The sequence below is a fragment of the Cyphomyrmex costatus genome, unplaced genomic scaffold (genome assembly GCF_001594065.2).
Source record: "Cyphomyrmex costatus isolate MS0001 unplaced genomic scaffold, Ccosl1.0 scaffold685, whole genome shotgun sequence".
NCBI classification, from domain to species: domain Eukaryota; kingdom Metazoa; phylum Arthropoda; class Insecta; order Hymenoptera; family Formicidae; genus Cyphomyrmex; species Cyphomyrmex costatus.
Window position 1 is genome coordinate 1,341,036 of NW_017280250.1, and position 27,659 is coordinate 1,368,694.

At 34.1% G+C, this 27,659-nt stretch overlaps 2 protein-coding genes across 3 annotated transcripts; one reads left to right on the forward strand and one right to left on the reverse strand.

The window, feature by feature from the left end:
• Window positions 1-1,530: 1,530 nt before the first annotated feature.
• Window positions 1,531-6,637, forward strand: LOC108780165 (aminoacyl tRNA synthase complex-interacting multifunctional protein 2). Of its 2 annotated transcripts, none has more exons than XM_018547779.1 (4): window positions 1,531-1,827; window positions 5,523-5,693; window positions 5,857-6,064; window positions 6,253-6,637. In XM_018547779.1, exons 1-4 carry the CDS (start codon window positions 1,597-1,599, stop codon window positions 6,603-6,605), a joined length of 963 nt encoding a protein of 320 aa, XP_018403281.1. In that variant the 5' UTR covers window positions 1,531-1,596; the 3' UTR covers window positions 6,606-6,637. The 2 variants fall into 2 exon arrangements, with proteins under 2 accessions (XP_018403281.1, XP_018403282.1); XM_018547780.1 differs by having other exon boundaries at window positions 1,531-1,809.
• A 1,817-nt stretch (window positions 6,638-8,454) lies between these two features.
• On the reverse strand, window positions 8,455-27,382 carry sdk (sidekick cell adhesion molecule). The gene is made up of 31 exons (XM_018547731.1): window positions 27,238-27,382; window positions 26,944-27,157; window positions 26,598-26,771; window positions 26,253-26,461; window positions 25,949-26,099; window positions 23,016-23,143; window positions 22,465-22,578; window positions 21,585-21,704; window positions 21,217-21,372; window positions 20,964-21,090; window positions 20,343-20,644; window positions 19,933-20,118; window positions 19,473-19,778; window positions 19,072-19,398; window positions 17,045-17,241; window positions 16,698-16,907; window positions 16,117-16,371; window positions 15,739-15,967; window positions 14,561-14,863; window positions 14,159-14,342; window positions 13,780-13,995; window positions 13,465-13,661; window positions 13,103-13,299; window positions 12,747-12,986; window positions 12,331-12,528; window positions 12,069-12,210; window positions 11,498-11,776; window positions 9,788-9,945; window positions 9,484-9,646; window positions 9,032-9,354; window positions 8,455-8,958 (listed from the first exon to the last, which is right to left on the reverse strand). The coding sequence occupies exons 1-31, from the start codon at window positions 27,380-27,382 to the stop codon at window positions 8,716-8,718; spliced, it is 6,393 nt and encodes a 2,130-aa protein (XP_018403233.1). The 3' UTR covers window positions 8,455-8,715.
• Window positions 27,383-27,659: the final 277 nt, after the last annotated feature.

Genomic DNA, 27,659 nt, shown 5'->3' on the forward strand with positions numbered 1-27,659 from the left:
GCGGTCACGTGACCAAACACAATCGCCGCGACGCGAAGCCCCCGCGGCATGCACGTCACCGCACGTCACTCCCGTTCGCGTGCCGTTCCTCGTTCGGCGCGCCGTGCGTAAACGGGGAAAAAAGCACTCGCCAAATTCAAGATAGCGAGATCGCCGACGCGAATTACGCCAGAAGGGGGTCTCTAGCTGCGCGCTGGTTAGTGGTGGTGGTAGTGGTGGTAATGTCGGTGGCGGCAGCGGGCGAATGGAGTCGTCGTCGTCGTCGTTGAATGGCGAAGCGGCACAAGAGAGCGTCGCTGCGATTGGCTCATCGCTCTGCCGCCATGTCGATCGTTTGCCGAACGGCTACGATGAAAAGGATGACCGGGCGACAGTTATGGTACGTACCGCTCGATCACGATGACTCTGGGATCCTTCGGGATATCTTCGATTGTCCGGATGACGAACGTTGTGGGTCACGCGACGTCGGATTATACAAATTTCCTCGATTCAACCGAGACGCTCGCGAGCTCCAATCGCTTCCACCGTACTTCCCGTCCCGTCCACTGGCCCCTGTCAGATCGACGTACAAGATAGGTGGCGGTACAAGCGCGTTCGAAAGAAAAAAATGTAATTCTAACCGCAATCCCACGAATACGGGGCAACGCGGGCTTGCGTACGATGCGTCCACGATGAATTGTTGACGATGGACTAACGATGCCGATTGCAATAGAACAGGCGACACAATCCGTTTCTTCGTATATTAGTCGTGATGTTTCTTGGAGTACACGAGCCCAGAATGGCCGTAGATACGCGATCGTGTGTGAATTCGTTGGTAGAGGACACTACCGATGACGCGAGCCGCCATTTTGTATACGTTTCTCGATCGATAACCTCTTGCGGTCGCGTCTGAACAAAATTGTGTTCTCGTGGAGTTGCACGATATCGAGCTTGATATTCCTGATGACACAAAATCGCATGGTCTTCTCTTTATTTTTTGTTCGCGAAGCCGTTTGTGTGAATTAGCGCAAAGACTAAATTCTCCGATCACTCCTATTGCGCCATCTACAGAGATTCGAGTCTTCAATGGATAAGGAAATTTTGAAATAAGAATATAAGCAACGGGAAAATGAAAATTTTTTTTTAAATCGAGGGGAAATATGATCGAATTGATCGATGCGGATGGAAGAAAAGAATTAACAGCTAAAAAGAAGAAAAAGAGGATGAAAAGAAAGTAAATTTGTGTCACCAAATGGAAAGCATTCAAAGATCGAGAAAGGTTTTTGTTTGAAATTTCCAAAAATTTCTCACCTTAAAATGAGATAGATTTGAACGTTGTGGAAAGAGAAAACGAAGATGCTGAGTGCAAAAAATATACCTAAAAAGAATCATCGGCGGACAATGAGATTGAGGTTATCGATGGAGAACTGCGCGGCGGACGTCGCTCGCTCGCGCGCCATCTGTCGGCCCGCAGCGTAACCATGACGTTACTACGAAGAAACGTGGTCGAGCGTGGCACGAGAGTGCGCGAGTACAAGCGAGCGAGAGACGGGGCGTGGGACGGTAGACTTTTCGACTTGACGCAATTTGACGTGCGTGGATCATTTCGGTTGGAAAATGAGCGGTCATGCGACGATGGCGACGACGTCGACGAGGATGTATCCGGTGCAACCGCTGGTTGTCCTATCCGCGAAGTTTCCACACTCGAGTTCGATGTACAAAATGCGAAATATTCACGAAGACACAGTCGACACCCGGCCTTGTCGCCACGATGCCGCCAACACCACCGCCACCGAAGCCAAGATGCCCGACGACGCCGTTGTCTCGCAGGTTATCCGCCTTCTGCAGGTTTCCGTTTCGTTTCCCTTAGGCCGGATCCCGCGGCTGGTGTACCGCCCGTGGCCGTGCGCGTGGCCGCGGCGGCTGGCGAACGCGGCCGCTGGCGATCGCGGCCGCGGTCGCGGTCGTTCAAACGAGCGAGACATGATGACTTCCCGAAAATTTCCGCGGGCATACTGATCCGTAATCGACCCAGGAGAGCGAAGCAGCGACGTGCTGCGGTTCTCTTTCTCTTTCTCTCTTTCCGCCTCGAAAGACTTGATCGATGTGTCCCTCCCCCCTAGGATCCCTTTTTTTCTGAGTGATTCTCGGGGGGAAAATGTCGGCGATCTCTCGTGGAAGTTCATTGTTGATTCGTGGAACAGAAAAAAGGCATGTTGATTGGAATCACTGAAATATGGCATGGACGCACGAAAGCACGGACGGTATTCCGCAGCGGCGTGGACTATTTAACTTCGGCGCGTAGAAGAGGGAGACGCACGGATTCCGAGTGTCGCAACTGTCAAAAGTACGAAGGTCGGATAAAAGCAGGCGTTTCGTCGCGTCGTTATGTACGAGGGTTAATTCGTTGTTGTTATCATTAACGATATCAGTTGATATCATTATGTCGGGATTGACCGGATGACCCTCGTATACCGATCGGTGTGGGAATTTATTGCCTTTAACGTATTTCACATGTGATATATTTGTTTGCTGGTTTTATATTGGCTGTGTTCACTAAAAATTTTAGTAGTATGGTAAATTTATATAGGTCAATTCTAAGTAGAATCGTAAAAGACTCGTAACTATTCTCATAAATCTTGTTAGAACTTATTATTAGTATTCTAATATTTTGAATATGTATCGTAAGACATATGATCGTTAGTAAATATCTATGATTTTTTGTAAATTTTATGGCTAGTAAGAAATTGTCTTTAAAAAGATATTTATAAAGATATAAGTACTTAAAATAAGTTTTATGAAAATGTATTACAAACCTAATTCTGCTTAAAATTTAGGCATTTAGTGTAGGATAACTTTGCATACAGTTATTACACTTACAATTAGACTTATTCTTTTTAATTAATCTTCTTGATTTATCTTTCCTTCTTTCCTATTGAAAAGGAAAAGAGAAAATATGAACTGCAAAAAGTTCAGCTAAAAAGCATTATGTTCGATGAGATTGTTGAAAATTTTGTTCTTTTTGTTTACGTATCTAGATTTACAAATAAGAAGGATAGTATTGTATCATTATGTCTGATAGTATTGTATCATTATTAGCAATAAGACAATTGTTTATTTTATATAAAACTAGATTTATTTCTTTTTTTCTTTAATATCTACTATATTGACATTTAATCTAGCATGTCTATATAAATCAAGAAAAAAAAAGAAGCTTATTCAGACTTATAATAATATTCAAGTCAATCGTTGATGTATGTATATATAAATCTAGAACAATATGTATGTTTTATTTATATAGCAGAATACATTTAACTTTTTAAACAAATAAATAATTACATAAATAACGCTTGTTATGTTATATAAACAACAAAATAATAATGATGTCAAATTACAGTATTAAAACAAGCAATGTAAAAATGACAAAGTTTATTAAATATTCTATTAATTATAACGAGAAACGTTTCAACTTTACAAAGTCCTCTTCAGTCTCATTAGTAAAAACATATAATAATATAACTTTTTTGTCACCATAGTCTGATAAATCAATTAATCTTAGTCATCAAGTCTGCAATAAAATTGTTTCTCGAGCCGAATACAAATACATCAGCATCACAATTCTGAATAAAATATTAGTATTATACAATCGAAAATTAAAAATAGATAACAATAAAATTATTAAACTTACGCCAGATTAGATGCTATGTATAATTTTCCGCTTTAAAGTGTAACAATGTATATGAGGAATAGGTCTGTGCTAATCGACAGTTGTCACAAGAATAAAGGAAAATAAAACCATCTAAGTTAGAAATGTCACTTACATACTGAGGGTAACGACCTAAACAACTGATCATATGCTCTGTCTAATTTTTCCGTATCTTTTTGTGCATTAATACCATTATTTTGTTCTTTAATAAATAACATCTCAGAAATTAATCTTTTATTGTAATGAGATTCGATGTCCATAATACGTATATTATCCCAATCAAAGGAATGTCCAGATTGGTTGCAATGTTCAGACAAAACTGTAACTCTTGTTGGATTTGATCTAATATTATATTTATGTTCCTTTATTCTAGTGATTAATTTTCTTTTTGTCTGTCCCACATATGACGAATCGCAATTATTACATTCCACCTTGTAAACAACATTATTTCTTTGCATCTTCTCTGTGTTATCTTTATGAACTTTAATTATATTATTGAGTTTATTAATCACACACATCCTAATTCCTATGGTGAAAACATCATTATCTAAGCCACTAGTAATGACATTTGTAACTTTGGGAATATACGGCAAAACGACTTCACCATAGGAATTAGGGTGATTAATAAACTTAATAATATAATTAAAGTTCATAAAGATAACACAGAGAAGATGCAAAGAAATAATGTTGTTTACAAGGTGGAATGTAATAATTGCGATTCGTCATATGTGGGACAGACAAAAAGAAAATTAATCACTAGAGTAAAGGAACATAAGTATAATATTAGAGCAAATCCAACAAGAGTTACAGTTTTGTCTGAACATTGCAACCAATCTGGACATTCTTTTGATTGGGATAATATACGTATTATGGACATCGAATCTCATTACAATAAAAGATTAATTTCTGAGATGTTATTTATTAAAGAACAAAATAATGGTATTAATGCACAAAAAGATACGGAAAAATTAGACAGAGTATATGATGAGTTGTTTAGGTCATTACCCTCAGTATGTAAGTGACATTTCTAACTTAGATGTTTTTATTTTCCTTTATTCTTGTGACAACTGTCGATTAGCACAGACCTATTCCTCATATACATTGTTACACTTTAAAGCGGAAAATTATACATAGCATCTAATCTGGCGTAAGTTTAATAATTTTATTGTTATCTATTTTATTATCGATTGTATAATACTAATATTTTATTCAGAATTGTGATGCTGATGTATTTGTATTCGGCTCGAGAAACAATTTTATTGCGGACTTGATGACTAAGATTAATTGATATATCAGACTATGGTGACAAAAAAGTTATATTATTGTATGTTTTTACTAATGAGACTGAAGAGGACTTTGTAAAGTTGAAACGTTTCTCGTTATAATTAATAGAATATTTAATAAATTTTGTTATTTTTACATTGCTTGTTTTAATACCGTAATTTGACATCATTATTATTTTGTCACTTAACTTTTGTTATTAATATTTTTTGTAACATCTTAAAAATCTTTTAGTAGATTTTATATTCGTATTATTAAATGAAATTTAACTTGACACATATTAGCATTCATGCCTATTATTATTGCTTTCTTTTTCCTACCTTCATTTAAAAGAAACAAAAATAACAGACGTGAATTAATATACACTGCCTGAATTATAAGTTTTGCACAGCATTTTTATTTATGGTATGTTTCTTAAATTCATTGTGATGTAGTTTTTTTAGCATTTATACATATTCCTAATGCTTGATTTAAAGATTGTTCAATGTAAATACATTGAATTTACACAGAGTATAAAATAATGTATAAGTAGAATAACAATTAATATTTGTTTTAGGCACCTTTACCAGAATATGGATTATTAGAAGCTAGACAAGAGAAAATTCTTAACCAATTGGCAGAACTCAAAAAGCAAGTCTCTACACTGTGCCATTTCTTGAAACAATCTAATCAAATGGAAATGAAACAATCTAATCAGACAGAAGTGAAAGATTCTGTAGAAGTTCAGGTTAGCAATTAATGCATTAACTATAATTGCTCGCTAAATGTCTTATATTTAATTTATAATTATGGTTGATACATCAATTGCTACACTATAATAAAATTACACATTTCTATTTAATTGTTGCATAATAAAAAGACTCAAATTAGAGACAGTTGTATATTTACAGAAACCAATCGTCAATCACCTAGTATTGAATGTCAACCCTAAAAAACCACCGTATTCAATACTGGCTTTACAGAAACTTTGGAAAGATACCCACTTTAATGTGATATCACATATTCATTCTACTACGAAGGATGATATACCTATTGTTTTTCCTAAGTGGATTCTCTCCTCTAAAAAAGCCATACAATTAACATTGATATGGAAAGACGGTAAGACATCTTTATCTTTAAAATATTTTCTTATAATTACTTCATTAATTGAGGATGCGATGAAACTTTAGAAAAAAATCAAATTTACAATCAAACTTTTTATTGATTTTTCATCGTTTATTGATTAGAATGAACTTTTTTTTAAAGATTTATTTAAATATCTTATATTTTATTGCATTCTTTTTTAGTTCCGGATATGGAGGTAATCGTAAATACGTATTCCTGTCCCATAAGAGGTGAAGTAAATTTTCTTAGATTAATGAGCAGATTGATAGAATCGCATAATTACGAGAGCACATGCTCACAACCACAAACATTGGATTTCGCGCTTGACTTCACGAATTTCTTACACAGTCAGAAATGTATAAAAGAAGGGTTGATTACATTAGCCAATGAATTCGAAAAATGGTCTTGCAAGGGTGGATTTAATATTGTAGATATTGCAGTATGGTCTCTAATTAAACAATTTCACGAAACAGATTTACCACCAGTTCTTCGTAAGTGGTACATACGGTGCGAAAGTTTTTTTACTGATTATTAGTAATTATGACAAATAAATTATTTACTTTTTATAAAAACCTTGATATGTTAATAAATGGATATAAATATATTGTTTTTTATTCATAAAATCGTGCGTTATTGATTTATACTTTACACATGTCCTAATACAAGAACTCTTCATTGGCAATATATGATTGATAAAGAATTTAATTAATGAACTAGTATAATATAGAAATATGTATGAAAATTAGTTATAAAAATATTGACTTTTACAAATACGTAGTGATTCCAAATTGGTAAATAAATCAGCTTGTTATAGAAAAACTTTTTCAAAATGCCATAAATTTTTATTAAAAGATTAACAATTTTTTTCAATGTCCTGTATTGACATTACAGCTGATTTATATATATATTTTTTTACATTGTTACAAATACGCGCGTGAAAATATATAAATAAAATTAAAATTTGCACTAAGCGTTCACTGGCAGTGTCGCGGAAACGTCGAAAAGTGTTTCTGTAGAAACATTTTCCCGAAAGAAAATGTTTTCGCTGCGCCTCACGACGTGTTCGTAAAATTTTCTTTTTAAAAAAAGTAATAAAATTATCTAAAATAAAATTATATCTAAATACTTATACCGTTTTTGACGAATGAATAAAATACGAAGCGCGATAATAGTCTGACTTCGTAATTTATTAATTAAATTAGGTTTCTCTTTCTCCTGTCTTTTAAGTTTCATTATTCGCAGTTACATTAAATTTAACATCTGTTATCGTAGTTCCGACTTTGAACGTTAATAAAACGAGAATGTTTAAGAAGATGTGAATACTGTATCTCAACTATGATATATTTATGTACAATAAACGCTCCATATATTTGCATATTCCTTATTCGCGGGACTAAGATATTCTATTTATCGTAATAATTAAGATAAAAAGAATAACGTTTCTTGAGAAGTAATTCTTATTTTTAAATAAAACGAATTAAGAAAGATGCATGAAACATAAAAAAAATTGTTCATATATATATATATTATATAAATTATAAAAATAATTAATATTTTATATTTTTTATGATAAATTTCAGTCTTTCTACATACATTTTAGTTTTCAAAATCGCGATTCCGTATTCGTGACAGTTTAATAAAATGTAAGTCTTATGACTATGGAGCATTTACTGTATATCACAAAATGCAAATGCGATGGATATAGTTCGCTGAATACATGTATAGCAGCATTATACAAAATCTACATTCTTACAGAAAGTATATAACATATTTACAAGCACGTCTGACATGTAAATACGTCGCATAAAGCACACGATGCTTGTTTTCCTGCTGGATTGCTAGTTAGATTAAAATCTTGCTACATTATTGGCTGCGGTGTTGACAGTGCCTGTATCGCAGCCAATCCGATGAATCGGAGATTCAGATTCAAGAATCTGATCCAGCTAGCAATCCAGCAGAAAACAAGCATCGTGTGCTGCTGGCTTTAGAGTGGATTTACACGGTGCCCCGCGCGATCTTTATTAAAGTCCTTACTGGATTAATAAAATGATATGGTAGGCCAACGATTGCAATGTTAAGTCTGATATTTTTTCTAAAAAATTTGCGATATCGCGATCCCGATTATTGTTTATAAATGCGTCGATGATGTAAATATTTTTAAAGAATACAAGATCTTCGGAATCGAATGCAATCATGTACTTATAATTGCGTACCTGAGAAATAGAAGGGTATAAAACCGAAATATTGAAAAAAATATTTGAAGTTATACTTTTCTGTTTTGCACAAGTACGAAATTTGCGTACGGGATTCATACGCTAGAATTGTTTAATTCTTAAATTAATCCGAGAAAATATAAAAGTATCTATTAAATGCAAAGTGTCTTATCGAAAATTATAAATAATATATATATATCAATATATCACAATACGAAGATGCCTGAAGCTTCCTACAGTTTGCTATAAGTCTATGCCGTCGCGGGAGCATATGCGAAACACACGTGTTCCCGACGTAAGTCTTTCGCTCTATATACGTATATTTATAAAAAAAAGACTTCGCTAAAAACGAAGTAACTGCGATGGTAATTTTAATGTAGGAATAAAAAATGTCCTATCTTAACATAGTGTTGGTTGTGAAAATTCGTTTCATTATACGAACGACGAAAAACCGGGGAGCGGCGCTCTCGATCTAGCCATATTATTCATGATGATCTGACCGCCATTCAAACTGACGACTGCGCTGCCTTCCGGTTCTGAGTCTGTGTATGATGAATAATTTCGGACGGGTTTCTGCCGTTTCCACGATTGTCTTAACGAGTCGTTCACGTTCGCGTAGTGATTCACGAAAGAATGTGGGTCGGACTGCACACTCTCGTTCTCGCTCTCAGAACCCTATGAAATAAGAACGGAATTAAGATTCATGTTGTCAGAGATGCGTGTTGTTTTACATCTTACGAAGAATCACCTGAGAATCGGTGGAACTAATTTCGGAGGGCTTCTCCGTGACACTGCTGTCGTCAGGATTCTCATCGTATCCCTTGAGGCTCTCCTCGTCACTATGATAGGCGACCGACGCTGGAGAAGGCCTGGGAGGCGATTTGCCCAGCATCGTAGGTGGCGGAGGATGCATCGCCTTCCGGGCTAACGTATTTCTTTTACCTAAAGTGCCGCTTGCCGCGTTAACAGCACCACCTCCACCCTGGCGTGATCTGTACAATTCTAAATCTGACTCTTGTCTGTCATCAGCGTCCATTGCCATTGATTCCTCCAGAGTCTTTTGCGCCTCTTCTGCAATATAATTATTAATATATAAATTATATGCAACAAATTGTACATTATATAAATGATCTATTAGCATAATCTGATTTTTCATAATTGAGAATCAGTTTATACATATACACATTAAACTTAACTTACGTTTGTATTTGTAGCTTTTACTCTTCACGCATAATATTGCTATGACCATAATGATAATTATAATTGATGTAGCGGCTAAAGTGACCATGAACCAAGTCTGTCTATAAAACGGTCTGTGTTGCAGGTATGCGTATTCCAGGTACAATTTCGAAGGTGTCAAAATCTAGTAAAATAATCCCATTAATAAAACATGCTAGTTTACAATAGATTATGTGTCTCCAAATAAATGTACATATGAAAGTATATCAAAATAATAAACATTCACAAAATAAATAAATAATCATTTCTTTTTAAATAAACTTACCGTTTCGGTGGAATACGCTGGATAACTGATTCCATAACGATTGTATGATATTACTCTGAACAAATACGATGTGGACGGCAGTAAATTTTGATAAGACACGGTATACTCCGTCAGTGGTCCATTGCTGGTACGTACTATTGTCTGCCAGCGCGAATCGTCTATAAGTACATACATAAATCGCGTTATAATCTTTGAAATAGCAAAGAAAAAAGTTTTTCCTTTCCGAAAAACACATTATTTTGTTTACATACGCATATATGTAATCAAATCTTTTCATACGGAATATCTCATTTGTACTATGATTTTTCAATACCAGGATTCTTTGATCAATTTAGAATCGATTTTTTTCTCGAAACTCTGTCATTCCAACATCACATATCTCTTAATCAAATAAATATATTGAATTTTGTAGCAGAAGATCAACTTTATATAATTTATTATTATACAAAAATTATTGTAGATCCTTTTTCTAAACTAACTACATTTTAAAACATAACTAACTCTAGCTCACATTACGTAAATTATAGAGTTTTGGCTACTGTAGTTATGTTTTGGAACCCTGAAGAATATTTCACATTCATTTTTTCTTTCAGATTTAATTTGCTAAAAATCCTCCACTTTTATAATCATCCAAATACTTAGCGCTGATATTTTTCATATGGGAAAGTTGATTTCAAATTAGCCAAAGAATGTTATAAAACAAAATAATGCCGTAGAAATGAGACATTACGTATAAATAGGAGCTCGTATTAGTCTGATGACTATTTTAACACTTTGAATGCCGATCATTATCTGTGTGAAATTTTTTGAAGAGTAACATCAATATTCTCTGTTTTGCTATTATACGACATACGGGAAAAATCGTGTGTGCACACATCTGCACGCCAAAATGTTAAAAACGAGATAAATTGCAGGGAAGGGGGGCTAAATAACAAAAACTGTGGCGTTACCAATGGATAGTACAACAAATCACGCTAGTATAATCAATCATTGGATCGTTTTTTTTTTTCAGGACGATATAAACAATTATGTTATAGCGCTACATAAAGTTAATATATTTTCAATAAAATCCTGTTTGAGCATATAAAATGGGTTTTTGGCGATATCATGCTACGACGTTATCATGCAAATTATTGGAATTTTCAAACGACCACAGTACGTGGTACACATAGTAATATACAACGGACTGTCAAAAGCGATATTGTTACGCTAACAGGGATCTCACTATCAAAACCATCTAAATGCAATGACTGACGCTCAGCATAGTTACGTGTGTTGACACTTACAATGCTGCCATTCTTCCATCGCTATATAGTTATAAAAAAGACGATATTAATGTTAGCAGAACCGTAGTAGTCGAGTTGAGCGCAAATGTAAAATAATATGACGATATTACGCTGAATTTATTTAAAAAAAACATTATATATATATATATATATGCATGTATGTATATTTGGTGGAACATACAACTATATATAATTCTTGCTTCGTAAAATTGCAACTTCACCATATGCTCGTAATACGTTCAAAATTTATTTCGTAAACTAGTTATGATAAAAGGAATTAGTCGCATTAACTTTTTTATTTTCTATCACTGCAATTTTGATAAATAGTAATGTAAAATAATAAAAAAATTTTGAATAGATGCCGTAATAGATTTTTTAAACTTTTTTCTATAAATGCAACGATGTGTAAAGTTCATATATTTACCTTTACGACGAGTTTCAATGTAATAACCGAGTATAGGACCTTTGCCGGAAGCACCATTGGTCCACTGTAGTTCCACACTGGAGACTGTCTTGGTCACACCAAGATTGCTAGGTTCCATCGGTGAACCTTCTTGCGGACCAGTTGTAACATTACCGGATATCGGTGGTCCGAAGTCGACTGTTTGTGCGCGAACCATAAAGGTATACGTCACCTCCTCTTCCAGTGGTTGAATAAGGAGACTCGTCTCTGTCACTTTTTGTTTAACTTGTTTACTGAAACCTTAGATAAAATATCGACAAGTCAGCAAAAGATAAATATGAAATATATATCATAATTAAATCTTTGCAAAGTAGCTTTAATATGCGTATACATTTTTTTTCAGAATAAAACTAGCGTATTCGTTTATAAAAAGTAATATGTAGACACATTTGAGTATATATTAATTAAAGCATAACGTTCTGGTGATATAATTAAAAAAGTAATAATAGTTCATAAAAAAATAATTAAAAAGCTAAAATTAAATTTTTAACGTGATAAATAATTTTTTAATAGAGATATTGATTTGTCTTACGATCATTTTGCTCTGCAGTTTCATAAGTAACGATGTAACCAACTATCTCGCCATTGCGTAACTTCGGCGGGTTCCAAGAAACGCGCAAGTTGGTCATGGTAATTTCGCTAAATTGCAAATGATATGGTGGTCCCGGTATATCCTGCAATTATGTTGAATACCAGAATTTAAATACCATTCATAAATATTTTTATTAAAAATATCAATATTGAACATTGTTATTACCATAGAATATTTATAACGTAATTTCTAAGAAAATTACCTGTTTCGTTCTCACAGTAATTGGCGGAGATCGTGGGCCATCTCCGGCAGGATTAAACGCTAAAACTTGAATGCGATATTCTGTATACTTGTCAAGAAAGACTAAACTGTGCGTCAAACAAGATGCTGGAACGACTTCTATCTCTTCTTCCTGTTTTTTCTCTAAATCTTGAGGAGAGTCGGTCACTAAATAAAAAATCTACAAGAAAAACGAGAATATCAGTTATAATAAACATATATATAAAATTAATAAAGATTGTATTAACTTATAACAATTAATCTATTACTAAATATGCAAAATAAAGATATATAAATTTATCACAATTACAATATACTATTGAGTTTGTAGAAAGTATGCAAAAATATATATAAAGCGATTAATTTATTACTAATGTAATTGAGCGAAATAATTACTACCTTATATCCTAACAAATCGCCATTTTGCATATTTGCTTGAGGAGGTTTCCAACGCAAATGGACCTCGGTCGAAGAAATGGGCTCAGCCTTTAGATGCTGGGGTTCCCCTGTTGGAACTGCCTCCCCTACGTACACAGTGACTGGTGGACTCGGCGGGCCCTCACCTTCTGAATTAAATGGTAGCACTACAATCTCATAATATCGATCCTCCGTTAAATCGCTTAAGACCATTTTAGTTTGCTGCAACAAAAATGAATTGTGTTAGTTATACTGGATTTGTAAAAGCTACATACAATTTCGATATATTATATTATAAAATTTAAATTAACGTATAAAAAAGGAAAATCTATACATACTTTAATTCCTAGAATTTCTTCTTTTGGCGTCGCCTGAAGAGGCGTTGGGAAATCAGATACCGGCTGATAAACAACACGGTAACCACCAGTTTCGTAATCGCCACTCCAATATACCTCGTCGATCATATTCCAATGAACCTCAACACTGGATGTTGTTATAGGGACAACTTTCAAACCGGTGACGCCTTTTGATGGCGCTATAAAAATAATATTTTGCTAATGTTAACAAATTTATTCAAAAGAAAGTGAAAAAAAACAGAGATTTAAAAAAATTCGCGAAGAATTTTAATTTCCAATTTCTACGATTTTCTTAATTTTCTTAAATATTTCCTTTTTAATATTATTTTATCTTTAATACACACCTGCAGGCAGAGTTTGTACTTGAGGAGACTCATTGCTCCATTCTGATGGACCTATGTCGTTGGTAGCTTGAATGCGAAACTGATAATGTGTGTAGGGTTTTAAATTGTTAGCCGTGTAAGACGTCAGAATAGGCTCCACTCTTTCGGGAATAATTTGGAATGGTCCAGAATTTTCTGATTGTTGCACTGTGTAATACCTATTGGAAAAAAAGATTAATGTGCAGTTTAATAGGTAATTTAATAGTAGAAATCCCAATATATTGGGATTTCTTATAAGGATGTTTCACAAATGATCCGCAAAAAAGATGTTTATACCTTAATGGTGCAAAACCGTCTCTGCCTGGCGTCCAACTAAACGTTATCTGCCGACTCTGAATCTGCGACTTGCTCACTTGCGGTACCGATGGTGCTTGAGGACGTTCTCTATTATTCGTGGTAAATACAAGCGCGTAAGCTGTTTTACCCCAACCCAATTTTGTTTGTGCCGTTACGGAGAACATATAATACTTTTCGGGCTTAAGTTCGATCGCTCTGTAATTTTGGCAAAATTATAAGAATATTTATTAAAAAAAACTCATTTATTTTTTTGACATGTAATCTTAATATATCTCAATTTAAAACAGAGATTAAACTTATTAATGTTGGGTTTACAAAATTCCAGCAAGATAGATAAATAGAAAAAAAATCTTTGTACCTGAATGTTCTGTCTGATGCTGGAAATTCTCTAGAAAATGATTCATCTTGTTGGGTGTTGTTTAAGTGAAACATGACTTTATATGCGAGAATCACCCCGTTAGGATCCTCTGGCGTGTCCCAGATAATGCGCGCTGTGGTTAAACTCACGTCAGGGAAAGATACATTAGACGGTGGACCAGGAGCTGTAATACAAAATAGAATATATTATAATGATATCATGGAATCTATTTTTTTTTTTAGCTTTGCACTATATATTTTATACACATTTCATATGTATATAAAACAATATATTTATAAAAATAACAAAAATCATAACAATTATACGATTAAAATCTAATCTATAACGTAATATTATCTCGATTGTCGTTAACAAGCATTCAATTGTAATAAATACACTTACTATCTTCGAAAGTCTGAACTCTCACAGGTGGAATGCTCAGCGCTCCATCACCGAGTCTTGTATAGGCTAAAACCTGCACGTGGTACTGAACGAACTTACGAAGTTCCGTTAAAGTAGTTGTGAAAGTGGTATTGCTGGGAATGTTTTTGTACTGAAAAGTTGATCTGGAATTCGCGCCATAATATACCTTAAACCCTTCGATCTGTCCATTTTGATGTTCTACGGGTACATCGCCCCATCGTACTAGGATAGTCGTAGAAGAAGTTGCGTTTGCTTCTACGTTTATCGGTCCCAGAGAAGGAACTAAAAGATATTACATTATATATTGCTGTAAATCTTACAAAAATTGTGTAAAAATAGTATAATAAAGTAACCTTATGTCATCTGTTTCGCGTTTGAGTATCAACAACATAAAATAATTTATTAGATTTCGCTCGTTTTTTGCAATGCAAAGTATGTATAAAGAAATTCGGTCTAAATCGAGCAGTATTATTACTGCTCGATTTAAAATAATTAAACTAATATCAAATCAACTTTTAAAGATACACATTATACTATAAATAAATATTTTAATATCTTTCAATAATCCAAAATAACTTATATAAGAAAAATATCACTTCGTCGACTCGCCTTCGGAGGTCTATAGTTATTCTCATATTTCTCGCAAGTGCTTGACACTCGTATAATTCTTCATATAGTACCTCGACTTAACATCTAACACAGGCGTATAAGGTAGGCTTCCATTACAATGCCTTACTGATGAGTCCAGTAATGGAAAAGCCGGGACGAAACGCCAATAAACATTGTGATAATTTTCGTAATATAAAGAATAAAGTATTAAGATCCAATTTATTTACGAATTTTAAATTATCATCTTATATTGGGAATTAATCAAGTATTTATCGGTGATATTATAATACTACTGTAGTATTTATGCGTTATATGTCTGAATGTTTCAGCGCGCAATTATGGGGGGACTACATATGTAGCATATAAATTTCACACATAGTTATTATTAGCACGTTGATCCAGCTTTGACCGTTATAGGCGTTAATTCTTCCTTGTTTGTTTGACAGTATACGGTCGGTACAAAATTAGTTAATATTATATAAGAAAAATTGCTTCTTAGAATTGGCTCTCTTTTATCACTTATGTTCAATTATGTTTGAAAGACTCACCTGATTCACGAGTTCGTTCAATAGCCTTTGGACTCGCTGCCGAAGAGCCAACATCATTAAATGCTTGCATTATTATTTCATAATCAGCAAATTCCTCCATATTTTCCAAAATGTATGAGTTTGCAGTGTGATCCTCGATAATACTACTTTTCGATACGTTCGATCGTACTTCTGTATAAGTAACATTGTATCCTCGCGGATTTCCGTACCATTCTATTTGCTGCAATGGCTACACAAAAAACAGTATAATTCTTATATATATAACTTCTACAGTTTACTCTATAATATATTATATAATCTCCATAATCGATATTCTTAATAGTAAAGATTAATAGAAAAATTATATCTTTTACATAATGATCCAATAATGATACTCACGATCCATCTAACGCGTAATTCTGTGGCACTCATCGCGCGAACCGTGACGTTTTTCGGAGGATGCGATGGTGGTGCTTGAATCGTCTGAAACTCTTTAGTTGGCTCAGAGGGCTGCGAGGCACCGACGACATTGTTTGCGATCAAACGAAGCTTGTATTGCATGAAAGGAGTCAAACCGTCGACGGTGATTGTACTGGCATCGGGATCGGATACTTCATAGATAGTGTACCACGTCGAGTTTCGCGCCGTTTGTGCCTAAGAAATCGATAGTAATTCGCATATTATTTCTTCTGATTTATTTTTCATTTTCTATCCATCGCGTCATTCCATCGAATTTCATATGTCTTAAAAATAAATTTTACAAAATGCTTTTACACGATAATTTTTAGATATCGTATTCTGAAAGATATAAAATATAATATTCAAACATATAAAATATTATTTGATATTAGATGGATTTTATTTCAATGGAATTTTTATTAATTTAAAAATGTTTTATTATATATGAAAAGATGTATCTAATAAAAAACAATTTCCGATTTTTTTTAAAGGCAGAATTGATATATAATAGATTGACCAACCTGCACTGTCCATTTTGTGATGGACGAATTTCCATCAAATCCTGGCGTGAACTGCAACACAATGGAGAACGCGTCTATGTTGGATAACGCTAACTTTGTGGGTGGTTCTGGTAACACCGGTTCGACACCTGATTGTATGGTCGCTACTTTTGATTTGCCAGGTCCAACCGATGTCCAAGCAGTTACTTCAAATTTGTAGTGAGTCAATGCCTAAGGAAAAATAAAAAAATGAGCAATAAACATATTTAATTCTCATTCTTTAAAAGTTGTCTTTTTCATAATTTATAATTTTTAGATTTTTTATTATATTTCTTTTATAATTTCTGCTGTTTGAAGTCGATGATTACCTGAAGATGTTCCACTTTGGTTGATAACACATCAGCCGTGAAGTTCTCAACGCGCAAAGAATCCGGAATGTCTTTAATCATGTATTTCAATTGATAATGTGTTAATATTCCGTTGGTCTCTTTAGGCGGACACCACTTAACTGTTAGTGCACGATCGCTGATATCTTCAAATTGTAAATTCTCCACTTCTTCAGGTACTGCAAAAATCATAGTATACAGAGAAAAATAATGTTTTTTTACAATAAGTTTATCTTTACTAAATAAAAATCTAGAAAAATTAGGGTATGTTAAGTTAGCACCCCAACTATAGTACTCAGGAGTTCTGATTAGAGTTCCCACTTCCTTTTGACGAGACGAAGAGTTCCCTATAGTCAATAACAAGAGTTCCGCTCAATAAACATTTTTTTTACATTTTTTAATAATGGGGTGCTAACTTTTTAACGAATTTCGAGGTGGAATAGTTCTGAGCGGCTTAATAGATTCAATTTGCGATTGCCTAGAGTTCCTGATATATAAAAAAAATTTTCAAATAATAAAAAAAAATTAAAAATTTTTGAAAAATTAATTTTTAGATACAATAGTTCTGATGATAATTCCTGCTTCTTTTTGACGATACGAAGAGTTCTCTATGATTTTTAATGACATATGCGCTTAATCATTTTTTAACAATTTTTTAAAAATGGGATGCTAACTTCTTAACGAAATTCAAGGTCGCATAGTTCTGATCAGCTTAACAGAACTATTTTGTGAATACCTAGAGTTCTTGATACATAAAAAACATTTTTGAAGAATAATAAAGTTTAAAAAAAATAGTAGAAATCTTCGAAAATTTTTTTGAGAGTACCGAGTAGTTCTGAGTAGCGTTTCTTATAGTTCTCGACGAGTTCTATCGAAAAGTATCAGGGTTCAAAGCGATTGGACCAACGGTTTCTGAGATATACTTATTTAAAAATTGTGTGATCTTACAAATTTAACGAATGTCGCTGTATCTTACAAACCGTTGGTCCAATCGCTTTTTCACCTCACAGTTTTCGATAGAACTCGTCGAGAATTATAAGAAACGCTACTCAGAACTACTCGGTACTCTCGAAAAATTTTCCGACGTGGGACTCGGAAAAAAATTTGAAGTCAAAATTTTTTGGGAGTACCGAGTAGTTCTGATCGGAGTTCTGGACAGTTCTCGGCGAGTTCTGTCGAAAAGTATGAGGGCTCAAAGCGATTGGACCAACGGTTTCCGAGATATACTCACTTAAAAAATTGTTGATCTTCTGACAAATATCGCTGTTTCTTGCAAACCGTTGGTCCAATCGCTTTTCCACCTTACAGATTTCGATAGAACTCGTCAAGTACTATAAGAAACGCAACTCAGAACTACTCGGTACTCTCAAAAAAATTTTCAAAGATTTCTACTATTTTTTTTAAACTTTATTATTCTTCAAAAATGTTTTTTATGTATCAAGAACTCTAGGTATTCACAAAATACTTCTGTTAAGCTGATCAGAACTATGCGACCTTGAATTTCGTTAAAAAGTTAGCACCCCATTTTTAAAAAATTATTAAAAATGATTATTAAGCGCATATGTCATTAAAAATCATAGAGAACTCTTCGTATCGTCAAAAAGAAGCAGAAATTATCATCAGAACTATTGTATCTAAAAATTAATTTTTCAAAAATTTTTAATTTTTTTTCTATTATTCGAAAATTTTTTTTACATATCAGGAACTCTAGACAATCGCAAATTGAAGCTATTAAGCCGCTCAGAACTATTCCACCTCGAAATTCGATAAAAAGTTAGCACCCCATTTTTAAAAAATGTAAAAAAAATATTTATTGAGCGGAACTCTTATTATTAACTATAGGGAAGTCTTCGTCTCGTCAAAAGGAAGTGGGAACTCTAATCAGAACTTCTGAGTACTATAGTTGGGGTGCTAACTTAACATACCGGAAAAATTACATCAATAAAATTGTCTTTTAATTAGAAGATACAGCGTAATTAATTAATTCTTAATTATTGGAAATAACATACCGTCTTCACAAGTGCGAATTTCGACAGGCGAGCTCCTTTCACCGTCACCTGGATCAGTGAAGCAGAGCACCGTGATATTATACATAGTGTACTTTTTTAAACCTGTCATAATAGCGTTCTGCTCAGCGAGTGGATCGAATAAACTCGGCGGCACAGTCATCGATTTATATTCAGTCGCATCTGTAAAATTGTCGCCAATCCAGGCTTGCAATTTGTATCCCTGATTAATTCCATTGATCTTCTGAGGATTCGGTGGCTTCCACCAAACTTTTACCGCTGTTGAATTAATCGCTTCCACTTTCACGTTTGTAGGAGGTGCTTCTGGGACTATAAAAAATCATTCTCTTTAATTGATTTATAACGTTCTATAGAATAATATTCTAATTTCTAACATGAATTACCTCCTTCTTTGGTTTTTATTTGCAAGCCCTTTGAATATACACCCACGCCCTTTTCATTGTAAGCTGCTATTTGCACTTCATAATCTTTCCATGTGATTAAATCTGTAATGAGATAATTTCTTTGCGCTTCATTGGTGATATTTTGCATCGTCCATGGGCTATCATTGTATCCAAAAAGCGTATATCTCAATATATATCCCAAAATATGGCCGTTTCGGTATTCTTCTTGTGGAGGTTGCCATTGTGTTATTATTTCTGATGACGAACGCGCTGAGCCGACGAAGCCAATGGGCGGACCACTAGGCGCTAAAAATAAAAATAAAATGTTTAAATGAAGTGCAATGTCAACATACACATCAGAGATCGAGCTATAAGTTTACCTATATTTTAGTAAAAATATAATATTTATTATATTCTTCCTATTAAATTAATCACTTGATTAATTTTCTTGATCACTTACGTTCTTGAGGTAAAACAACAATGTTGCTCGCTGCTGATGATGGTCCTTCACCGACGCTATTTTCGGCACTAACACGAAATTGATAAGATGCCGCGGCTTTTAAATTATTCAACAATATCCATCGACTAGTCGCAGACACATTATCGCGTTCGGTGATCCAGTTTAATATTGGATCGTGTATAGGTCCTATTTGCAATATAACAGTAAATTATATTTTGTATATTATAGAGATATAAGAAATATAATATTGATTTACTTATATTCAATGAAAAATTTGTAGTATTTTTCACATATATGGTAATAACGTTCACAATTACGTTAAGAAATATACATATAAAAAATGTAACTATATATTTAATTGCATTTTTACAGTAGATGTTTACATTTAAATATTTAGAGGCTACATTTACCTAAGTCGGACACTTCTCGTCTTTGGACTATAAATTTTTTCGTAGGACTATTGCCGTCGAAGCCGGGCACCCATGTGACGTTGATTGTGCGCGGCGAGATCCTTTCGACTCGTGTGGCCACGATGTTGATCGGTGGGAACGGCAATTCAATCACGCTCAGACGAGCAGATCGCGTTTCGTTGCCACCCGGCGATACCACGGAGCATGTATACTCGCCCACATCGGAAGCTCGAACAGTAACGATCTCGAGAGTGCCGTCTGATCGCATTTTCACTCTTTGACTCGCTTGCGTATTTATTACTCTGTAATAATGTACCGAACTTTAAGATTTTCTCAAGTGTCGGAAAAATTACCAAGATTTAAATAATTTTCCTAGCATCATAAATGACATAAATCAACAATTTAAATGATAAATTGATAAATTCAATAAACTCAAGATATATATTGTAAATAATTCTTAAATATCTTCAGTCGATTAGATTTTAATTAATTCGCTGTTTCAGAAAATAATATTTCAGAATATACTTCGATTACACGTAAATAAAAAAGCTTATAAATTTCTGATCTCCAGACTTTCAATTGATATTATTTGCATAATATTTCTGTTTATATAATACATACTGTCCATTGTGAAACCATGCCATATCGTATACGATACTGGGATCGTTCGAAACTTTACACTGCAATTCGGCGGTACGCCCGAGAAGCACGGACGTATCAACAGGTGGGTGGATAATTTGAGTCCGAACTGTAACAGATTGTATATGACAAACTGTACAATGCATCCATGACTAAAGTTCGAGCAGAAGAACTAATTTTTAACTTCCATGATTCGCTCGATCTTTGTCTCTAAATATTTTGTCTCAATAATCACCCATAACGGTTAAGTACGCCGATCCGTTGACAGAACCGGCTTCGTTTGCGCGGATGCAAGTATATTTTCCAGAGTCGTACGATTTCACCGCTGCAATTAAAAGATCACCGTTGTCCAAGATTTGTACTCTCCCAGCGATCTCCACAGATATCGTGTCTGTTACAATTAAATGTAAACATTTGTTAACGCATGTTTGATAATAATATTAATCTTACATGTATCTTAATTTTATAAAAATCATATACACATACAAATAAAACTATAATAAATAAATTAAAATTTTATAACATATTTATATTACATACACATATATACACATAATATAAAAATATAATAATTGATATAATAATTAGCTTTGATTTAATTACCGTTATAATACCAGGTGACATTTGGCTTAGGAGCCGCGATCGCATTGCAACTTAGAGTTGCATCTTTGCCGTCTAATACTGTTAAATTCTGTGGTCCGTTTTCCATTATTGGTCCAGATGCTGTAAATTACAGACAGAAGTTTCGTCATTAACATTGAATCTCTATGTTTAAATTTTTCCTCACAACGTGCAAATGAAAAAAAGGTGATCAATTGTCGCTTGCAATATACATATATTAAACCCATCTGTAATTCTCACCTCTTCTTTATTTCTTTATGCCGATTCCAAATACAAGCTCATGTTTTAAGCATAACACAAACACATATTTAATAGCAAAACTACGCAAACTTATAACTAATTGTAAGTACATGATAAATGCCACATAAAATAAATCATTAAATACTAAATACTAATGGCACTTACCGTGAAACATTCAGAAAAAAAATCTTATTGAAAATATATCCCTAATGTATGCAGGACGTGCGTGTCAGTATTACTTGGAATATCGCAGACGCGTGCTAAGAATAATTACGTCAAAACACGACAAATCATTTCGTCTGATGTTTCTTTAAAAATATCGTACGGCAATCATTCTACGATATAGAAAAAACACTAAACTATAATAATATAATTCAAATCATTAAATCACATAAACACGCACAATTAATCAATGTGTTGCGCTAAAATTCTATAAACATGGAGTAATGATAAATGTTCTAAAACACTGATATTCGACATGGTGCTGTTTGCCTTATCAGAGCTATGCGAAAATTTGCTAGAAGCAAAAATTGTGAAGTGAAATTTATACGCAGTCTTCAAGCATGTGCCGAAAATAATAATGGAAAAGAAAAGTGTGGAAATCTCGCTACATTATTCTTACTGTTTGGATATTGAGAGAACATAAAACGGCGATCAGACTGGCGGACTCTGACTACATTGTAGCCAGCCGCCCAGCGGGCAACTCTGTTTCTCAATCTGCTTCCTAATCCTTTTTCTGTGCCGCACACAAAAAACACGTCATTTATATTAACTCTGTTTGCGACATTATTACGCGAAGTGTCCGCGAAAAACGCGATTCCCTTTAAACAATATCTATATTTGTGTATAATGTTAATATTACTATTATATTAAATTACAAGAAATTGCCTGTTATAATTTATATTATGTCGGCTAAAAAAGATAACAAATAAACAATATATAAATTTTTAATCCTTTGTATTCAAAATTAAATTATTATATATTAGCAAGCATATTTATGATATTTGCCATTATTTCTCATCTTATAAAAGTCTCTATTTATATAAAATAAAAAAGATTATGAAGTATTTTAGTCGCGTGTTTTGCGAACACTATGTACGCGGACTGGGTAATAATTTCACTATTTTTAGAATTCTCCGTGACATATTATGGAAACAATGAAGAATTACTTACTTTTCGCTTTCAGCCAGGTATAACTGGATGATTCGCCGGCTTCATTGGATGCGAGGCACTGAAACATTCCCGAGTCATCCATACTTAATTTCTTAATTGTCAGTGAACCATCTTCCTCCATTATGTATCTGTAAAAACACGAAAATGATTAAATGATAAATAATTTTCGAATTCTGATTCCTTTTTTATAAGCAAAAACAAATTTAAATATTTTTTGTAAAATATGTTCCTTTAATTTACTTTACTTCACAAAAATTATTCTTTCTAAATATTTTAATATTACGTATATTTTTTAATTTGTAATAAAATATTTACTAGAGTAGAAAAATTTATTTATCATTGATAAATATCTCTTCCATGGGTATGTTAAGTTAGCACCCCAACTATAGTACTCAGGAGTTCTGATTAGAGTTCCCACAATCTTCCATGGGTATGTTAAGTTAGCATCCCAACTATAGTACTCAGGAGTTCTGATTAGAGTTCCCACTTCCTTTTGACGAGACCAAGAGTTCCCTATAGTTAATAACAAGAGTTCCGTCAAATAAACATTTTTTTTACATTTTTCAAAAATGGGGTGCTAACTTTTTATCGAATTTCAACGTGGAATAGTTCTGAGCGGCTTAATAGCTTGAATTTGCGAACGCCTAGAGTTCCTGATATGTAAAAAAAATTTTGGAATAATAAAAAGATAATTAAAAATTTTTTAAGAATTAATTTTTAGATACAATAGTTCTGATGATAATTCCTGCTTCTTTTTGACGATACGAAGAGTTCTCTATGATCTTTAATGACATATGCGCTTAAAAATCAATGTTTAATAATTTTTTAAAAATGGGGTGCTAACTTTTTAATGAAATTCAAGGTCGCATTAGTCTGATCAGCTTAACAGAACTATTTTGTGAATACCTAGAGTTCTTGATACATAATAAACATTTTTGAAATAAAATAAAGTTTAAAAAAAATAATGGAAATCATGGAAAATTATTTTGAGAGTACCGAGTAGTTCTGAGTAGCGTATCTTATAGTACTCGACGAGTTCTATCGAAAACTGTAAGGTGAAAAAGAGATTGGACCAACGGTTTGCAAGATACAGCGACATTTGTCGGAAAATCAACAATTCTTAGAGTGAGTATATCTCGGAAACCGTTGGTCCAATCGCTTTGAGCCGTCATACTTTTCGACAGAACTCGCCGAGAACTGTCCAGAACTCCGAACAGAACTACTCGGTACTCCCAAAAAATTTTTACTTCAATTTTTTTTTTCGAAGTCCAACGTCGGAAAATTTTTTGAGAGTACCGAGTAGTTCTGAGTAGCGTTTCTTGTAGTACTCGACTAGTTCTATCGAAAAGTGTAAGGTGAAAAAGCGATTGGACCAACGGTTTCCAAGGTACAGCAACATTTGTCGGAAGATCAATAATTTTTAGAGTGAGTATATCTCGGAAACCGTTCGTCCAATCGCTTTTTCCCCTTACAGTTTTCGATAGAACTCGTCGAAAACTATAAGAAACGATACACAGAACTACTCGGTACACTCAAAAAATTTTTTGGAAGTACCGAGGAGTTCTGATCGCAGATCTGGACAGTTCTCGGCGAGTTCTGTCGAAAAGTATCAGAGGTCAAAACGATTGGACCAACGGTTTCCGAGATATACTCTACACATTCGCTCTATCTCGCAAACCGTTGGTCCAATCGCTTTTTCACCTTATAGTTTTCGATAGATCTCGTCGAAAAATATAAGAAACGCTACTCAGAACTATTCGGTACTCTCAAAAAATTTTTTGGAAGTACCGAGGAGTTCTGATCGCAGTTCTGGACAGTTCTCGGCGAGTTCTGTCGAAAAGTATGAGGGGTCAAAGCGATTGGACCAACGGTTTCCGAGATATACTCTACACATTCGCTCTATCTCGCAAACCGTTGGTCCAATCGCTTTTTCACCTTATAGTTTTCGATAGATCTCGTCGAAAAATATAAGAAACGCTACTCAGAACTATTCGGTACTCTCAAAAAATTTTTTGGAAGTACCGAGGAGTTCTGATCACAGATCTGGACAGTTCTCGGCGAGTTCTGTCGAAAAGTATCAGGGGTCAAAACGATTGGACCAACGGTTTCCGAGATATACTCTACACATTCGCTCTATCTCGCAAACCGTTGGTCCAATCGCTTTTTCACCTTATAGTTTTCGACAGATCTCGTCGAGTACTATAAGAAACGCTACTCAGAACTACTCGGTACTCTCAAAAAAATTTTCCAAGATTTCCACTATTTTTTTTAAACTTTATTATATTTCAAAAATGTTTTTTATGTATCAAGAAATCTAGGTATTCACAAAATAGTTCTGTTAAGCTGATCAGAACTATGCGACCTAGAATTTCGTTAAAAAGTTAGCACCCCATTTTTAAAAAATTATTAAAAATTTATTATTAAGCGCATTTGTCATTAAAAATCATAGAGAACTCTTCGTACCGTCAAAAAGAAGCAGGAATTATCATCAGAACTATTATATCTAAAAATTAATTTTTCAAAAATTTATAATTTTTTTTATTATTCGAAAATTTTTTTTACATATCGGGAACTCTAGGCTATCGCAAATTGAAGCTATTAAGCCGCTCAGAACTATTCCACCTCAAAATTCGATAAAAGTTAGCACCCCATTTTTTAAAAATGTAAAAAGAAATGTTTATTGAGCGGAACCTCTTGTTATTAACTATAGGGAACTCTTCGTCTCATCAAAAGGAAATGGGAACTCTAATCAGAACTCCTGAGTACTATAGTTGGGGTGCTAACTTAACATACCCCTCTTCCATATATAACAATTACAATTTTAAATTTACAGGAAAGTTTCAACAAAATTAATAGTTAAAACAGTAATAATTAAAAGATTTCTCTTTTTCTCATTCCAATGACTACAAAAGTAAATATTTGCCATGGCGTACCTTGTTCCCAATAAATGATCGACAGACTCGGCATTACGGAACCAAGTAATGGTAGGAGGTGGCACACCATTAGCGTCGCATGGTAATGTTACTGTGGACCCATAATCGCTCAGAGTTTCCCTTTTTAATTCCGTTATAAATATTGGTTTTTCTAAGAAAAATGTAATAAAAATTTTAGAAAAGATTAGATCTGTTAAAATCTCCAGTGTCGTATTCTTATTTTTAAGAATATAATTATATATATTATTGCTATTTACTGAATTATTTATATATTCATTATTAAATGTTTATTGATAATGCTTACCATATACAACGATTTTAGCGCTCGCATTTATGGTCGGATAACCACCACTTCGTAAATCCACGTGACAAGAATATGTTCCTGTATAAGTTATGTTAGCTGAGATCAATGCGAGCGTTCTGTTCCACGAATCATTAAAGCTATACGATATTCTAGAGTTCTCAATCGGAATACCATCCTTCATCCATAAGGTCCTTAGTTCATGAAGGGATCTGAAATCAATGTAATCTCGATATTAAAACTTCAATTTAAAATCCTTTTGAACAAAAACATTGTCTGTGCATTGAGAAGAAAAATCGTATAGTGATGAATAGTAAAAGAATGATAAACAAAAAGATTCGCGAATACCTGGCATTCGCGATGCAATGTATGTGCGTGACATCTTGATCTTTGATTATTTGCGTGTCCTGTGGCTTGACGATTATGGTAGGGGCTACTTCCGCATTTGGATCACCGATGACTTGCAATTTAAAAAATGGACTGCTCACCTCCGTGCCCAATTGAGTGTTAATAGCCTTCGCTCTGTATCATTATAAACGTAAATCATTATAAACATAAAAAAAAAAGTAAGTTTAAACTTCGTTGGTTTGAACGAATTTATGTGCAACTGAAGCATATAGGATTAACAAATAGAATGAGTTACTATACATGAAATAAGCTACTGCTGCGCGTTGATTGCATCAATTATACGAACCTGTAGGAGCCCTCGTCGTTTTCCGAAGCATTTAGTATGATCAATGTGTGATCAGTCGTAGCGTACTTTATACCGTACAGAAGATTCCCGTCCGAGGAAAGCCACGTTACGGCAGGGGGAGGATGGCTCTCAATCGGGGGTAGTTCTAGAATTGCGGCGCTACCCGACTCGACGGTCACCACTTTCTCCGTGAGATCATCGAACGTGCCCATATCTGAAGCGAATTGAGACATCATCAATTCGTAATCGGTACAATACGGATGTACTGATATAGTAATCGTCGAGAAGACTTACAAGCTACGGCGAAGACGAGACGATCGCTGAATATGGATCCCACATCGTTCGTTGCGACGCAATGATACACCCCAGCATCCTCGCGACGCGTACTGAGAATACGGTAATAAGGTTCGCCCGAGGTAACTTCGTTGTTGAGGGGCATCCCGTCTTTGAACCATTTGTACTTTGGTTGAGGATTGCCTAAAGACGATACAAAAGTTGTTTATTTATGTCTAAGTAATTTTTCTTAACTGAAAGCTTGATTTTAGTTACAAGGGAAGTGCCCAATGTGATAATTGCGAATTGATACAACATATATATCATTGGAAAGGTCTCGCCGAGTAGAGTTCAACTGTGCAATATTTCGCTTGAATGGCGCCTTTAGAGGTTATGTGCAATAGAAGTTATACAAAGTCTACCTAATGATAATAAGAATTTAA

What these genes read in the sequence shown, in the direction of transcription:
- LOC108780165 (XM_018547779.1), top strand. Translation starts at nt 1,597, where the DNA reads ATGAGCGGTCATGCGACGATGGCGACGACGTCGACGAGGATGTATCCG. An exon ending in AAGATTCTGTAGAAGTTCAG is followed by an intron (nt 5,694 to 5,856) that starts GTTAGCAATTAA and finishes GTATATTTACAG; the next exon opens with AAACCAATCGTCAATCACCT. An exon ending in AACATTGATATGGAAAGACG is followed by an intron (nt 6,065 to 6,252) that starts GTAAGACATCTT and finishes ATTCTTTTTTAG; the next exon opens with TTCCGGATATGGAGGTAATC.
- sdk (XM_018547731.1), bottom strand. Translation starts at nt 27,382, where the DNA reads ATGCCCCTCAACAACGAAGTTACCTCGGGCGAACCTTATTACCGTATT. An exon ending in GATCATTTATTGGGAACAAG is followed by an intron (nt 23,144 to 25,948) that starts GTACGCCATGGC and finishes GTGTTTTTACAG; the next exon opens with ATACATAATGGAGGAAGATG. An exon ending in AATTCGCACTTGTGAAGACG is followed by an intron (nt 17,242 to 19,071) that starts GTATGTTATTTC and finishes TGATTTTTGCAG; the next exon opens with TACCTGAAGAAGTGGAGAAT.